This window comes from Entelurus aequoreus, linkage group LG16 (assembly GCF_033978785.1).
Source record: "Entelurus aequoreus isolate RoL-2023_Sb linkage group LG16, RoL_Eaeq_v1.1, whole genome shotgun sequence".
NCBI classification, from domain to species: Eukaryota; Metazoa; Chordata; class Actinopteri; order Syngnathiformes; family Syngnathidae; genus Entelurus; species Entelurus aequoreus.
In genome coordinates, this window is record NC_084746.1 from 17,908,171 (window position 1) to 17,925,821 (window position 17,651).

A 17,651-nucleotide genomic window follows, 5' to 3' on the forward strand; every position below is an offset into this window, starting at 1 on the left:
CTCTGGGTGGTGTCTGTCCAAGTGAGCGCGGGGATTTGAAGTATTCCCAAAATACTTAACATTAGCGTTGCAAAGTCTGCAAATTGCATGAGTCATGTCAAGCCCTTTCTTGCCACGGTAAAATCCAAAGTGTCTCCAAACGTTTGCTTTCAAAGTCTGCGGAGGCGGTTGTATTTCTTCTTTAGGCTGCTCCGTTTCTTTTTCTTCTACCTGCATTTTAGCGACAACACAACAACACTACACTCCCCTTAGTAGCTAGCCACCAGGTAGCCACGCTGCTTATTGCGCAATACCTACGGTAGCCCAGAAGGCACATACACATTGCCGGGAGCGGGGGAAGAAAATCGATTTTTGAAAAATGAGAATCGATACTGAATCATACAACGTGAGAATGGAGATTTGAATTTGAATCGATTTTTTCCCCACACACCTAATGTAGACCACAAGGAAGTGTTTTCCATTTAGAAAAAAATAATAATAACATGACCCCTTTAATGCGCCCTATAATCTGGTGTGCCTTTTGTATGAAAATAAACCTGACTCGACCCGCTCATCGGCAGTGCACCTTATAATCCGGTGCGCCCTATGGTTCGGAAAATACGGTATCTAATGGAGTATCAATACGCGATATAGCGACATGGTTGTCAAGTTGGCAACACGGATCCCTCCTGCTGGGCCTTCTTATTCTCTGGCAGGTCAGGTGAGTATGAGGTGTTTTAAGGGGCGTTAGGAGGAAATGTTAACTAAAGCAGCGTATTGTGGGAGGACACTTTATACGTCCTAGTATATGCAGGTGCTTTGGAATGACAGTCGTAGTTCTAGTCAGGCAGATCTGTGAGAACGAGGAACACTATCACCCTTTAGTAGTGATGTATCCAAGACTTCTCCCTGAGCTGTAATCACTGTCAAAGGTGATTCAGGAAAGTAGCCCCTCGTGGAGGTGCTGCACATCAAAGCCCAGACTTTTCAGATTCAGCTCATGGGAAAGATTAGTGACACGTTCTAGAAGACGGTAATCACTACTTCTAAGACTACTCAAAGAAAGCGTGTCTGGAACTGAAAACAAGCATGTTGAGGCCAGAAAAACAGGGATCGGTCCAATCAACAAATGTTCAGCATGTATGCAGTAAACGTGTCGTCATTCATACTGCTGTTTTAGCACGTGAAGGACGATTGTTTGCTTCCAGTCTTACTGCCGACACAAAACCGCACACAGCCTAGTCGACGGTATTGCAATTAAACGTATTAAGCAAAAGAAAGCCTCCAATATAATCAATTTAACCCTTGTGTAATGTTCATATTGTTGTTACTCAGCCAGCGTTTGTGGGTCTGATGGACCCGTTGCATTTTGTGGCTTTTAATGCCTCACAATCAAACACTTTTATGTTAAAATACTGAACAGATGTTAACCTTATCCCAATAAACATCTGTTCAGTATTTTAACATAAAAGTGTTTGATTGTGAGGCATTAAAAGTCACAAAACGCAACGGGTTTGAACAATTTCCCTTGTGGGTCATTAAAGTTTGTCTAAGTCTAAGGGTCCATCAGACCCACAAACGCTGGCTGACTAACAACAATATGAACGTTGCACGGAAAATTTATCTGCCAGTTTCTGCATCCCACGGGGATTCTTCTTTTGTGTTTCTGCACCTGCGGTTCCCACACAACGTTGCAACATTGTTTGTCAACACTGTCTGCTCTCATTTTCTCGCACATTTGACCCTCTGATGTTCTGTGTACCTACACTCTGTCCTCCTCCTGTCTAGGCCTGCTGTGTGTGTGTGTGTGTGGTACACAGAACATCAATTTCCACACTTCTATTAGCCCCAGGTTCAGTGGATGCAGACATCTTATATGTAATATAAATGTGTAGGGGGTGTATGGTGTGTGGTCATTAAATATGTTCTTCACAGAAAATGAGCCAAAGTCAGTGAGTCTCAGTTTGAAAAATGAATTAATTGTATAATTTTTCTTTTAAAAAAAAATGAAAACGGGTCCCACAGCACACAAAGGGTTAAGTAAAAATAAATAGGTATAATTTAAATAATCCACAGCTCAGCTACATGAAATACAAAAAAATTGAGAAATTGTAAATGGTGACCATGTAGAGACATGGACAAAAAATTAATGTTGTCAAGTAAAAAAAATAAAATTATATTTCTATTCAGTTTGGGTAGGTTCAATGGCTGGATGTCCCACTACTTTCATTTTATTTTCGTGAAAAAGCATGCGATCGGCCATTTCCGATTTATGTGTTTTAATGCCGATCCCCTCTGACTGACACTACTGTATTTTTCAGACCATAGGGCGCACCGGATTATAAAGGTGCACTGCCGATGAGCGGTCTATTCAGGTGTATTTTCATACAAAAGGCGATTAAAGGGGTCATATTATAAATATGTTTTCTACATTTATAGCACTTCCTTGTGTTCTATATAACATGTAATGGTGGTTCTTTGGTCAAAATGTTGCATAGATTTTGTTTTACAGACCATCTTCAAGCTGCTTTCCGACAGTCGCTTCAGGATGCGCCGTATTTCCTATTTACATGGCTCCACTTTGAAGACGTCTTCTCCCCGTCATCTTTATTGCACCGGTAGTTTTTAGCACTTCCACAGCGAGTCTACTGACAAACAGAAGTTAGACCTGTACGCTACTTTACATTAAAAATTACAACAGCGGATTGGGGAGAACATCCGCACCGTAACACAACATAAACACAACATAACAAATACCCAGAACCCCCTGCAGCACTAACTCTTCCGGGACGCTACAATATACACCCCCCGCTACCCCCTACCCCAATACCCCGCCCACCACAACCTAGGATAGGAAATACCTTTTTAAGAGAGTCCTGAAAGAAGTGGTTAGTAGTGAATTAGTGAAGTGAATTACATTTATATAGCGCTTTTTCTCAAGTGACTCAAAGCGCTTTACATAGTGAAACCCAATATCTAAGTTACATTCAAACCAGTGTGGGTGGCACTGGGAGCAGGTGGGTAAAGTGTCTTGCCCAAGGACACAACTGCAGTGACTAGGATGGCGGAAGCGGGGATCGAACCTGCAACCCTCAAGTTGCTGGCACGGCCGCTCTACCAACCGAGCTATACCACCCGGTATAGCTCGGTATAGTAAAGGTAATGAATTCCAAGCTGCTGTTTTGAGGCATGTTAAAAAAGTAATAATGCACTTTGTGACTTCAATAATAAATATGGCAGTGCCATGTTGGCATTTTTTTCCATAACTTTAGTTTATTTATTTTGGAAAACCTAGTTACATTGTTTAATGCATCCAGCGGGGCATCACAACAAAATTAGGCATAATAATTATTTTGTAGATATTGGACCAAAATTGGAAGAAAGGATTCCAGACCCAGTTCCAATTGAGGACTATAATGATACCATAGAGCAAAATCCCAACTCCAGGTTCCTCAGTAATGTGACACAGGAGGAAATAGTTACAATCGTGAAAAAATGTAAATCTAAGACTTCAACTGATTGTAACGGAATTGATATGGAAACGATAAAAAAGGTTATTGAAGAGATCTCAGGACCATTAATGTATATTAGTAACCTATCATTTCAAACAGGTACATTTCCAAACAAAATGAAAATAGCTAAAGTTGCACCAATTTATAAGACTGGAGACAAACATCAATTTACAAATTATAGACCTGTTTCTCTACTTCCACAATTTTCTAAAATCATTGAAAAACTGTTCAATAACAGATTAGAAAGTTTCATGAATAAAAATAGAATACTCGAAGAGAACCAATATGGATACAGAGCTAATGTTTCAACTTCAATGGCTTTAATTGAAATTACAGAAGAAATTACCAATGCAATAGATAGTAAAAAATGTGCGGCAGCGGTTTTTATGGATCTAACTAAAGCATTTGACACAATTAATCACAATATTTTAATAAAAAAACTAGAACGATATGGCATCAGAGGGTTAGTCTTAAACTGGATAAGAAGTTATCTAACGAACAGGAAACAATACGTGAAGCTAGGCGAACACACGTCTACAACGCTAAATATATCCTGTGGTGTACCTCAGGGATCAATACTAGGACCTAAATTATTCAATCTCTATATAAATGACATTTGTAAAGTTACAAAAGATTTAAAGTTAGTATTATTTGCGGATGATACAACAGCGTTTTGTTCAGGAGAGAACACACAGGAGATAATACAAATAATAACAGAAGAAATTAACAAATTAAAAAGATGGTTTGACAAAAACAGACTATCGTTGAATCTTAGTAAAACTAAAATAATGCTATTTGGTAACAGTAGAAGAGAAAGTCAAACACAAATACAAATAGACGGAATAGAAATTGAAAGAGTAAACGAAACCAAATTTCTAGGTATAATGATTGATAAATTGAACTGGAAATCTCAAGTAAAAAATATACAACATAAAGTTGCAAGAAACACGTCAATAATGAATAAAGCAAAACATGTTCTAGACCAAAAATCCCTTCATATTCTCTACTGCTCACTAGTGTTACCATATCTGAGCTACTGTGTAGAAATATGGGGAAATAATTACAAAAGTACACTTCATTCATTAACGGTGTTACAAAAAAGATCAGTTAGAATAATACATAATGTTGGATATAGAGAACATACAAACCCTTTATTTATTGAATCAAAAATACTGAAATTCCACGACATAGTGAATTTGCAAACAGCTAAAATTATGCACAAAGCAAACTATAACCTGCTACCCAAGAATATACAACAATTCTTCTCAAAAAAAGAGGAGAAATATAATCTTAGAGAAAAACGTAATTTAAAACATTTGTTTGCACGTACAACACTTAAGACCTTCAGTATATCAGTATGTGGAATTAAATTATGGAATGGATTAAGCAAAGCAATCAAACAATGTACTAATATGATACACTTCAAGAAACTCTTCAAACTTAAAGTGTTTACAAAGTAAAAAGAAGAAGAACCATGACAAACATTCTCAATTTATTTCATCCATCCATTCATTCATTCTTAAAGTAATCTTACTTATCTCATCATATGAAATATGACTTACTTCACCAATTATTATTATTAAATTCTTACTATTATTTATTTATTTATTTTTATTGTGATTACTTATGGAGTTTATTGTGAAAAAATTGTGAACAGGAAGTGAACAAAAAGTTTTGCAACTGTTATGTAAAGAAAAGGGGTAGGATTAAATAAGCTCTGCTTCTTCCTACTCCTTTTCGAACATGTTGAAAAGAAACTGGAAATTGTGATGTATCATGTTGTATGCTTGCATGTTCGAAATAAACTCAAACTCAAACTCAATGTGTTAATTCCACAACTGTATATATCGGTATCGGTTGATATCAGAATCCGTAATTAAGAGTTGGACAATATCGGAATATCGGCAAAAAAGCCATTATCGGACATCTCTAGAAACATTTGCAGCTAATCATATGATCTGCATTGATATCAGCCGATCTCACTCATGGATGATCGGTATCGGCTTCATAAAACCCTGATTGGAGCGTCCCTAGTTTCTAGTATGCTTAGGGTTGTCTTCAACAAAAGGACACAATGACACCAAACTGAGTCCAATCCAGTTATCTGAATCCTCCCTGCATTCAAGGGTCTGGTGCTTCAGTGCCCCCACAGAGTGTCCAGAATAATGGCCGTCGCTGCAGCCGGCCGACCCCATGCTACGCTCCCGGGTTTGTTGGGAAACAAGGGTAGGGGGCACCCTTTCTACTTCATTGGCCCCACTACGCCTGGGCCACCAGGCAAACACAAAGGAATTTGGCTTCATTAAAACCATCTTAGGGCGTACTTACACGGCCGCAGAGGAACCCAACGAGCTAATTTGTCAGCGAGCGGACAAGAACGCCAAGCACTCGGCCTTTCTCCTGGGCCCCACTGGACTAGCACTGTTTGTGCTACCGCCTTTCCCATCAACTATATACTGGGTTGTGTACGTCCGTCTTCCTTCTTCGGTTTAAATGACACGATGGTCGAGCAGCTTGAGCGTAGCATTAAAACAAGTGAGAGTCTGAGCAGAAAATGTCGTATTGCTGTTCTGTTCTTGGGTGTTTCAATCGTTCAAATAGAGGGATAGGAAATACCTTATTAAGAGAGTCCTGAAAGAAGTGGTTAGTAAAGGTAATGAAGTTCAAGAAAAAAGCTAAAGTGCGACGAAAGAAAAGTCTCTTAAAAATATTATTTCATCATCTGTACCCAATGAATCTGTTTGTATTTCAAAAATATCACTTTTGTCATCTTGTGGAATACAATCGAACCATGCTTGTGTCTGCAGTGATCACTTTGCAAAATGTTTGTTTGAACATTTGATTTGTTTGAGAAACTTTCTGTGATGCAATCCAGTTTATTCTCTACTATATTAGTAGTGTTTGAGAGCAGAACTAAACGTAAAGAAAGGAGAAGAGATGGAGATAAATTACATTTATTACTAATCTAATCTGTCAGCCATTTAAAGGCCTACTGAAATGAAATGTTCTTATTTAAACGAGGATAGCAGGTCCATTCGATGTGTCATACTTGATCATTCCGCGATATTGCCATATTTTTGCTGAAACGATTTAGTAGAGAACATCGACGATAAAGTTCTCAACTTTTGGTCGCTGATAAAAAAGCCTTGCCTGTACCGGAAGTAGCGTGACGTCACCGGTTGTGGAGCGCCTCACATCTGCACAATGTTTACAATCATGGCCACCAGCAGCGAGAGCGATTCGGACCGAGAAAGTGACGATTACCCCATTAATTTGAGCGAGGGTGAAAGATTTGTGGATGAGGAAAGTGAGAGTGAAGGATTAGAGGGCAGTGGAAGCGATTCAGATAGGGAAGATGCTGTGAGAGGCGGGTGGGACCTGATATTCAGCTGGGAATGACTACAATAGTAAATAAACACAAGACATATATATACTCTATTAGCCACAGCACAACCAGGCTTATATTTAATATGCCACAAATTAATCCACATAACAAACACCTCCCCCCTCCCGTCCATATAACCCACCAATACAACTCAAACACCCGCACAACACACTCAATCCCACAGCCCAAAGTACCGTTCACCTACGTAAAGTTCATACAGCACATATATTTCCCCAAAGTTACGTACGTGACATGCACATAGCAGCACGCACGTACGGGCAAGCGATCAAATGTTTGGAAGCCAAAGCTGCGTACTCACGGTAGCGCGTCTTCTATCCAACTCAAAGTCCTCCTGGTAAGAGTCCAGCCGGCCGCTAATACACTGCTTCCCACCTACAGCTTTCTTCTTTGCTGTCTTCATTGTTCATTAAACAAATTGAAAAAGATTCACCAAAACAGATGTCCAGAATACTGTGGAATTTTGCGATGAAAACAGACGACTTAATAGCTGGCCACAATGGTGTCCCAAAATGTCCGCACAATCCGTGACGTCACGCGCAAACATCATCATACAGAGACGTTTTCAGCAGAATATTTTGCGGGAAATTTAACATTGCACTTTACTAATATAACCTGGCCGTATTGGCATTTGTTGCAATGTTAAGATTTCATCATTGATATATAAACTATCAGACTGCGTGGTCGGTAGTAGTGGGTTTCAGTAGGCCTTTAACATATGGATAACTTGTTTCATGGAATTTTTTCAAAATAAAACAACTGACATACACAGTCATCCCTCGCCACATTGGGCTTTAAATACCACATTGCGGCTTTTTGGGGCACATTTTTAAAGCGTATTCTAAATATTAAATTCCTGAGGACTTTTTTGTCCTGGCACTATTTAACTGGACTAAAATTATTTCCCAGTGTATAAAAGGGTTGCACATGACGTCATGTCCGTTTTTCTTCTTTGTGGTTTCATTCATTCATTTCATTGATGGTCGAGCAGCTTGAGCATAGCATTGAAACAAGTGAGAGTGAGTGTAGAGTTTGAGCAGAAAATGTCGTATTGCTGGTCTGTTCTTGGGTGTTCCAGTCGGTCAAATAGAGAGATAGGAAAGATCTTCCACAGAGTCCCAAAAGAAGTGGTTTATAAAAGGTAATAAAGTTAAAAATATCACTTTCATCATCTTGTGGAATACAATCGGACCATGCTCGTGTCTGCAGTGATCACTTTGTAAAATGTTTGTTTGAACATTTGATTTGTTTGAGAAACTTTCTGTGATGCAATCCAGTTTATTCTCTGCTATATTAGTAGTGTTTGAGAGCAGAACTAAACGTAAAGAAAGGACAAAAGATGGCATTAGTTTGTGTTCTTTTGTGGTTGCTACGCCTAAATATAACTAGAAGACCTGCTTGTGCAAATAAACTAACGTCATGTTAAGTCCTAGTAATAAATATTGTGATTGTTGGTCCAATTAACCGTATTTGCTTTGTCCATTTTCAAAACAGAAACTAAACTTAGTTGTTGTTGTGCAGGAAAGACAAGTGTTTTATTCTATACGGATGACCACAACATAGCGCCGTTGGTGATATTTGTTAGCATCAAGAAAATATCCTTCATAGTATTAGTAAAGTAGATGAATAAATCTCAACAGCATTTACTGAATCTTCATATCGCTAGCAAACATTGCTGAACAACAGGGACATCTACAGCTAAATAATGAGACAACATATCAACTTCACAGCATAAAAACAACTGCAGACATGAATTGTAGATGAGACTAATATTTGTAGCAGGAAATCAACTGCAAACAAACTCATCCTTTTTCTCTTTAGCGTCCTGATCACAGCAGCACTCGTTATGTCAATCAAATACGTTACTTCGCGATGCACCAATAAGTCCAACTCTGTCTTTCACCCATTAATGTTTCATTTGCGGACCCCTCAGATGTAAAGACATGATGTGCCTCTAATCTTTTCTTCTCAAAATCATTGTTAGTGTCAAATTAAGTGAGGTAGCAGTTTGGTGATGATAAAGGCTTTAAATCTTTTAAAAATATATTCTTCCTAAGGATGTATAAATCCACTCCATCCCATTTTAACTATTATTTTATGATCACTTCTATATTTGCCTCTAAACCTTTCACAATAAACCTAAATCTGCACTGATGCAGGTAAATGAACACTAGTCTAATAGGACTTAGACCACCGCCTGAAAGCCAGAAAGAAGTGCTTCTAGGTCACGTTATTGCTACCCACCTATTATTGCAATTTCTTGACTTTGTGGAACATTTCCACTCTTAGTTGAAATGGCCTTGATTGTTGCTATTCTGGACGCCGGCAGTTATTACTTTCCCACGAAAGGAGCGATCACTTGGTTTAAAAACACAACCTTAGGGGAGTAACGATTTGTTTTAACAACAATTCGAATCATAATTTGAAGGAATTATGTATAAATTAACTATGATGAAAACAAGCAAGTAAACAACAATAAATGGCCAATACATTCACATCTTATTTACATAAAGTGCCACCAACACTTTACCTTGAATTAACAAGAGGAAACATTTTCTTCTTTGTCAAGACATTGTCAAAAAAAAGTCCAGTAAGCAACATTTTAAATGTTGAGTTCACTGCTACTTCTGCCTTTGTTTTTCAAAATTTTTTGTTGTTGTTGTCCATTTTTGTTTGTCAACACCTACTCACGTCACATGCCACCTCCTATGACGTCATCCTCGCGCCAACACTCAGACATGACTACTGGACAAATATTGGCACACCTATCTTTGGGCACTTTCAACCCTTCCTCTTTGCAGCACCTCTTAAAGGCCTACTGAATTTTTTATTTTTTATTTAAACGGGAATAGCAGATCCATTCTATGTGTCATACTTGATCATTTCGCAATATTGCCATATTTTTGCTGAAAGGACTTAGTAGAGAAAATCGACGATAAAGTTCGCAACTTTTGCTCGCTGATAAAAAAAACCTTGCCCCTACCGGAAGTAGCGTGACGTCACAAACAGTAGTGCTGCTCACAATTCCCCGTTGTTTACAATGGAGCGAGAGATATTAGGAGCGAGAAAGTGACGATTACCCCATTAATTTGAGCGAGGATGAAAGATTCGTGGATGAGGAAAGTTAGAGTGACGGACTAGAATGCAGTTCAAGGGATATCTTTTTTCGCTCTGACCGTAACTTAGGTACAAGCTGGCTCATTGGAATCCACACTCTCTCCTTTTTCTATTGTGGATCACAAATTTGTATTTTAAACCACCTCGGATACTATATCCTCTTGAAAATGAGAGTCGAGAAGGCGAAATGGACATTAACAGTGACTTTTATCTCCACGACAATACATCGACGAAGCTCTTTAGCATGAGCTAACGTGATAGCATCTGTCTCAAATGCAGATAGAAACAAAATAAATAAATCCCTGACTGGAAGGATAGACAGAAGATCAACAATACTACTATCAGAAGACACAGAACCAAACACTGGACATGTAAATACACGGTTAATGTGTATTCGACGCCTGTCGAAGCCTAGCAATGCTGTTGCTAACGACGCTATCTTAACAACGGGACCTCGTCAGAGCTATGATAAAAACATTAGCGCTCCACCTACGCCAGCTAGCCCTCCTCTGCTCATCAACACCCGTGCTCAACTGCGTTCCAGCGATCGACGATGCGGTCGGTGGCCCGGAGACGTAGGAAGTCAAGGTGAGTTCGCCGCTGGCGCGTCTGCTATCCAACAAAGTCCTCCTTGTTGTGTTGCTACAGCCAGCCGCATACACCGATCCCACCTACAACGTTCTTCTTTGCAGCCTCCATTGTTCATTAAACAAATTGCAAAAGATTCACCAACACAGATGTCCAGAATACTGTGGAATTTTGTCGAAGAAAACAGAGCTCTGTGTATTGTGTCCAAAAGGGTCCAAACACTTCCGTGGACGTCGCGACGTCACGCGCATACGTCATCCTCCAAAGGCGTTTTGAACCGGAAGTTCCCCGGGAAATTTAAATTTGCACTTTATAAGTTAACCCGGCCGTATTGGCATGTGTTGCAATGTTAAGATTTCATCATTGATATATAAACTATCAGACTGCGTGGTCGGTAGTAGTGGCTTTCAGTAGGCCTTTAAGCTCCATCAGCTTGGAGGGGAGGCGTTGGTTTTCATCCAGGATGTCTCTGTATATTGCTGCATTCATCTTTCCCTCTATCCTGACTAGTTTCCCAATTCCTGACACTAAAACTCATCCCCACAGCATGATGCTGCCACCACCACCATGCTTCACTGTAGGGATGGTATTGGCCTGGTGATGAGTCCAGAAGGTTACCTCCAAACATTCACACCAAAGACTTCAATCTTTGTCTAATCAGTTTCTCATGGTCTGAGAGTCTCTCAGGTGCACTTCAGCAAACTTTTGACTAAGAAATGGCTTCCGTCTGGCCACTGATTGGTGGATTGTCCTTCTGGAAGGATCTCCTCTCTCCACAGAGGAATGCTGTAGCTCTGACAGCGTGACCATGGTCTTGGTCCCCTCCCTGACTAGACTAAGATGAATGCAGCAATGTACAGAGACATCCTGGATGAAAACCTTCCCATCCAATCTGATGGAGCTTGAGAGGTGCTGCAAAGAGGAATGAGAGAAAGTGCCCAAAGATAGGTGTGCCAAGTTTGTGGCATCGTGTCCAAAAATACTTGAGGCTGGAATTTCTGCCAAAGGTGCATCAATTATTGAGTAAAGGGTCTGAATACTTATAGTGCAGGCCAAAAGTTTGGACACACCTTCTCATTCAAAGCATTTTCTTTATTTTCATGACTATTGGACATTGTAGATTGTCACTGAAAGCATCAAAACTATGAATGAACACATGTGGAATTATGTACTTAACAAAAAAAGGTGAAATAACTGAAAACATGTTTTATATTCTAGTTTCTTCAAAATAGCCAACCTTTGCTCTGATTACTGCTTTGCACACTCTTGGCATTCTCCTGATGAGCTTCAAGCACACCTGTGAAGTGAAAACCATTTGAGGTGACTACCTCTTGAAGCTCATCGAGAGAATGCCAAGAGTGTGCGAAAAAGTAATCAGAGCAAATGGAGGTTATTTTGAAGAAACGAGAATATAAAACATGTTTTCAGTTGTTTCACCTTTTTTTGTTAAGTACATAACTCCTCATGTGTTCATTCATAGTGTTGATGCCTTTAGTGACAATCTACAATGTAAATAGTCATAAAAATAAAGAAAACACATTGGATGAGAAGGTGTGTCCAAACCTTTGGCCTGTGTATATATATATATATGTATATATAAAGTTTGGACACACCTTGTCACTTCAATGTGTGTTCTTTATCTTCATGACTATTTACATTGTAGCTTGTCACTGATGGCATCAAAACTATGACACCTGTGAAGTGAAAACCATTTCAGGTGACTACCTCTTAAAGCTCATCGAGAGAATGCCAAGAGTGTGCGAAAAAGTAATCAGAGCAAAGGGTGGCTATTTTGAAAAAAATATAATATAAAACATGTTTTCAGTTATTTCACCTTTTTTTGTTAAGTACATAACTCCACATGTGTTCATTCATAGTTTTGATGCCTTCAGTGACAATCTACAATGTAAATAGTCATGAAAATAAAGAAAACCCATTCAATGAGAAGGTGTGTCCAAACTTTTGGCCTGTACTCTATATATAGGTATATATATATAGTTTGGACACACCTCATTTGAATGCATGTTCTTTATCTTCATGACGATTTACATTGTAGATTGTCACTGAAGGCATCAAAACTATGACACCTGTGAAGTGAAAGCCATTTCAGGTGACTACCTCCTGAAGCTCATCAAGAGAATCCCAAGAGTGTGCGAAAAAGTAATCAGAGCAAAGGGTGGCTATTTTCAAGAAAATAGAATATAAAACATCTTTTCAGTTGTTTCAAAACTCCACGTGTTCATTCAAAGTTCTCCTCATTCAATGCGTTTTCGTTATTTTCATGACTATTTACCTTCTAGATTGTCACCGAAGGCATCAAAACTATGAAGGAATGGAGTTATGAAACAACTGAAAACATGTTTTGGAACTTTTGGCCTGTACTGTATGTTTGTAATATTTTGTCTAATAATTAAGTTCTTGTTAATTTTTGGAGTGGCATGACCCAAATAGGACTGCAGAGACCGTTGATATTTTTTTAGAGACACACCTTTTTAATCATGCTTTTTACTGATCATGTTTTAATTGTTATTTTCTACGTTATTTATACTGCTTCTCTCAGTCTTATGTTTTTTCATCATTAATTAATGTATTATTTATATTGACATATATTTGTACATGTGATTTATTAGAAATTACATAAATCTTTTGTATTGTATTGTATGTAGAATTTTGAGGACAAAAATTAATGTAGTCCAGTTTGGAATTAGGCTGGAAAAAGTAAGACGCTGTAACTCATTTTACGAGAAAAAATAGCAACCAGCAAAAAAGCAGAGGACTGAAGGGGGTGCCTTGATGAACCCCTCAGTTCTGTAAACCACAAGATTGGACCCCCAAAGTTAAAATGTCCATGTAAGGATCTGCCAAAGGGTTTTATGTTGTCCAAGGTCCTCCATACAACAGGAACACTCATGTTTTTAGGAATTTGCAGCAAAAATGTGTGTTTGGAGGAGGGGGGACGCCAGTAGAGACTTTTGGACGGAACCAGTGAAAACTAGGCTGGTTTTTAAAGATGGAGGCGGTAAGTATGGAGGTTTAGACCAGAAACACCTTGACAAAAAGTATACGCCGGAGGAGTCAAAGTGAAGGTTTCAAGGCGTCAAAATGTAGTCAAAAGAACAAAAAGACGACTTTTAAGTCAGTATGGAGGCATGTGGAGAAGTGGAAAAGTTAGCATTCGACACACGGCGAACACCGACAAGGCTAAAAAGTGAGCGCAGTAAACTCACCGATCAAGCCGCCCACCATGAAGGCAAACGCCTGGAACAAAAGCAGGATCACTCCCACTATCACCAACTTTTTGGTGCTCATGTTTTCGATGATGGCTCCCGCCATGGTGCCGCTGGCTGAGGGCGAACACAACAACGTGGATGGGGGGGAGAGAAAAAAACAATGTGGATGAAAAAAAAAGACAACAATGTGGATGAAAATAGGACAAGTCGCCGCATCCGCGAACAGGGAAGGAAGAAGAAGTCGTGCCCCCCACTCCCCCTCCCGCCTTTCAACTCGCAAGGAGGGAAAAGAAAAAAAAAATCACTTGGGTCACGTGACCGAACAGAGCTCGGATTTATCCTTAAGCAGAAGAGAGAGAGTTGAGCAAGGAGTGAGTCTATACAAGTGTCGATTGCACCGATACCAATGGTGTCGCAATATAGGGGTTTACAATAGCGTCTATTGATCGTCATTGTAGTGTTTTCTTGTTTAATTTTAGGAAAAAATGTGTGGTTTTTTTGTTGGAAAATATTTGGTTTTGATACGATTTCTGTGCTTTCGGAACGGGTTGAGCAGGGAGTGAGTCGATACAAGTGTCAATTGCATCAATACCAATGGCGTCGCAATATTGGGTTTATAATAGCGTCATTTGATCGTAATTTTAGTCTTTTCTTGTTTAATTTTAAAAAGATACTTGTGTTTTTTTTAGTTGAAACATTATTGGTTTTGATACGATTGCTGCCCTTCGGGTTGAGCAGGGAGTGAGTCGATACAAGTGTTGATTGTATCAATACCAATGGTGTCGCAATATTTGGTGTATTAATAGCGTCATTTAATAGTGATTTTTATGTTTTGTTGTTTAATTTTAGAAAATATTTGTGGGTTTTTTTGTTGGAAAATAATTGGTTTTGATACGATTTCTGCCTTTTCGGTGCGGGTTGAGCAGCGAGTGAGTCGAAACAAGTGTCGATTGCATTGATACCAATGGTGTCGCAATATTGTGTTTATAATAGCGTCATTTGATCGTAATTTTTGTGTTTTCTTGTTTGATTGTAGAAACATCTGTGGTTTTTTTGTTGGAAATAATTGGTTTTGATACGATTTCTGCCCTTTCGGAACGGGTTGAGCAGGGATTGGGTCGATACAAGTGTCGATACCAATTGTGTCGCAATATTGCGTTTATAATAGCGTCATTTGATCGTCATTTTAGTGTTTTCTTGTTGGATTTTAGAAAATATATGTGTTTTTTTGTTGGAAAACAATTAGGTTTGATACAATTTCTGCCCTTTCGGAACGGGTTGAGCAGGGAGTGAGTAGATACAGGTGTAGGTTGCATCGATACCAATGGCGTCGCAATATTGAGTTTATAATAGCGTCATTTGATCGTAATTTTTGTGTTTTCTTGTTTAATTTAAAAAATATATTTGTGTTTTTTTTTGTTGGAAAATAATTGAGGAGCCAGATGAGGTGGTTCGGGCATCTAGTCAGGATGCCACCCGAACGCCTCCCTAGGGAGGTGTTTAGGGCACGTCCGACCGGTAGGAGGCCACGGGGAAGACCCAGGACACGTTGGGAAGACTATGTCTCCCGGCTGGCCTGGGAACGCCTCGGGATCCTCCGGGAAGAGCTGGACGAAGTGGCTGGAGAGAGGGAAGTCTGGGCTTCCCTGCTTAGGTTGCTGCCCCCGCGACCCGACCTCGGATAATTTTTGTGTGTTCTTGTTTAATTGTAGAAACAACTGTGTTTTTTGTTGGAAATAATTGGTTTTGATACGATTTCTGCCCTTTCGGAACGGGTTGAGCAGGGATTGGGTCGATACAAGTGTCGGTTGTGTCGATACCAATTGTGTCGCAATATAATAGCGTCATTTGATCGTAATTTTAGTGTCTCCTTGTTTGATTTTAGAAAATATGTGTTTTTTTTGTTGGAAAATAATTGGTTTTGATACGATTTCTGCCCTTTCGGAACAGGTTGTGCAGGGAGTGAGTCGATACAAGTGTCAGTTGCATCGATACCAATGGAGTCGCAATATTGGGTTTATAATAGCGTCATTTGATCGTCATTTTAGTGTTTTCTTGTTTGATTTTAGAAAATATCCGGGGATTTTTTTTGTTGGAAAATAATTAGGTTTGATACAATTTCTGCCATTTCGGAACGGGTTGAGCAGGGAGTGAGTAGATACAAGTGTCAATTGCATCGATACCAATGGTGTCGCAATGTTGAGTTTATAATAGCGTCATTTGATCGTAATTTTAGTGTTTTCTTGTTTAATTCAAAAAAAATATTTGTGTTTTTTTTTGTTGGAAAATAATTGGTTTTGATACGATTTCTGCCCCTTCGGAACGGGTTGAGCAGGGAGTGAGTCGATACGAGTGTCAATTGCATCGATACCAATGGTGTCGCAATATTGGGTTTATAATAGCGTCATTTGATCTTAATTTTTGTGTTTTCTTGTTTAATAAAAAAATAAAATTTTGTTTTTTTTGTTGGAACATAATTGGTTTTGATACGATTTCTGCCCTCTTGGGACGGGTTGAGCAGGGAGTCAATACAAGTGTCAACTACATCGATACCAATGGTGTCGCAATATTGGGTTTATAATAGCGTCATTTGAGCGTAATTTTAGTGTTTTCTTGTTTAATTTTAGCAAATATTTGTGTTTTTTTGTTGGAAAATAATTGGTTTTGATACGATTTCTGCCCCTTAGGGACGGGTTGTGCAGGGCGTGAGTCGATACAAGTGTCGGTTGCATCGATACCAATGGCGTCGCAATATTGAGTTTATAAAAGCGTCATTTGATCGTAATTTTAGTGTTTTCTTGTTTAATTTTTAAAAAATATTTGTGTTTTTTTTGTTGGAAAATAATTGGTTTTGATACGATTTCTGCCCTTTCGGGACGGGTTGAGCAGGGAGTGAGTCGATACAAGTGTCAGTTGTATCGATACCAATAGTGTCGCAATATTGGGTTTATAATAGCCTCATTTGATCGTAATTTTAGTGTTTCCTTGTTTAATTTTAGAAAATATATGTGGTTTTTTGTTGGAAAATAATTGGTTTTGATACAATTTCTGCCCTTTCGGAATGGGTTGAGCAGGGAGTGAGTCGATACAAGTGTCAATTACATCGATACCAATGGCGTCGTAATGTTGGGTTTATAATAGTGTCATTTGATCGTAATTTTAGTCTTTTATTGTTTAATTTTAAAAATATATTTGTGTTTTTTTTGTTGGAACATAATTGGTTTTGATACGATTTCTGCCCTTTTGGGACAGGTTGAGCAGGAAGTGAGTCGATACAAGTGTTGATTGAATCGATACCAATGGCGTCGCAATATTGGGTTTATAATAGCATCATTTGATCGTAATTTGACTGTTTTGTTGTTTAATTTTAGTAAATATTTGTGTTTTTTTGTTGAAAATTAGTTGGTTTTGATACGATTTCTACCCCTTCGGGACGGGTTGCGCAAGGCGTGGGTCGATACGAGTGTCAGTTGTGTCTATACCAATGGCTTCGCAATATTGGGTTTGTAATAGCGTCATTTGATCGTAATTTTAGTATTTTCTTGTTTGATTTTAGAAAATATATGTGGTTTTTTTGTTGGAAAATAATTAGGTTTGGTACAATTTCTGCCCTTTCGGAACGGGTTGAGCAGGTAGTGAGTAGATACAAGTGTCGGTTGCATCGATACCAATGGCGTCGGAATATTGGGTTTATAATAGCATCATTTGATCGTAATTTTAGTGTTTTCTTGTTTATTTAAAAAAAAAATATTTGTGTTTTTTTTTTGTTGGAAAATAATTGGTTTTGATACGATTTCTGCCCCTTCGGGACGGGTTGAGCAG

The 17,651-nt window shown here is 38.8% G+C and overlaps 1 protein-coding gene across 1 annotated transcript in view; it reads right to left on the reverse strand.

Moving 5' to 3' along the window:
- The window catches only part of wls (Wnt ligand secretion mediator), a 79,584-nt gene extending 65,469 nt beyond the window's left edge, over positions 1-14,115 (reverse strand). The window contains exon 1 of the mRNA XM_062023462.1: positions 13,827-14,115. Within this exon, the coding sequence (XP_061879446.1) occupies positions 13,827-13,932 (106 nt within the window). The 5' untranslated portion in view covers positions 13,933-14,115. The remainder of the gene's footprint in view (positions 1-13,826) is intronic.
- Positions 14,116-17,651: the final 3,536 nt, after the last annotated feature.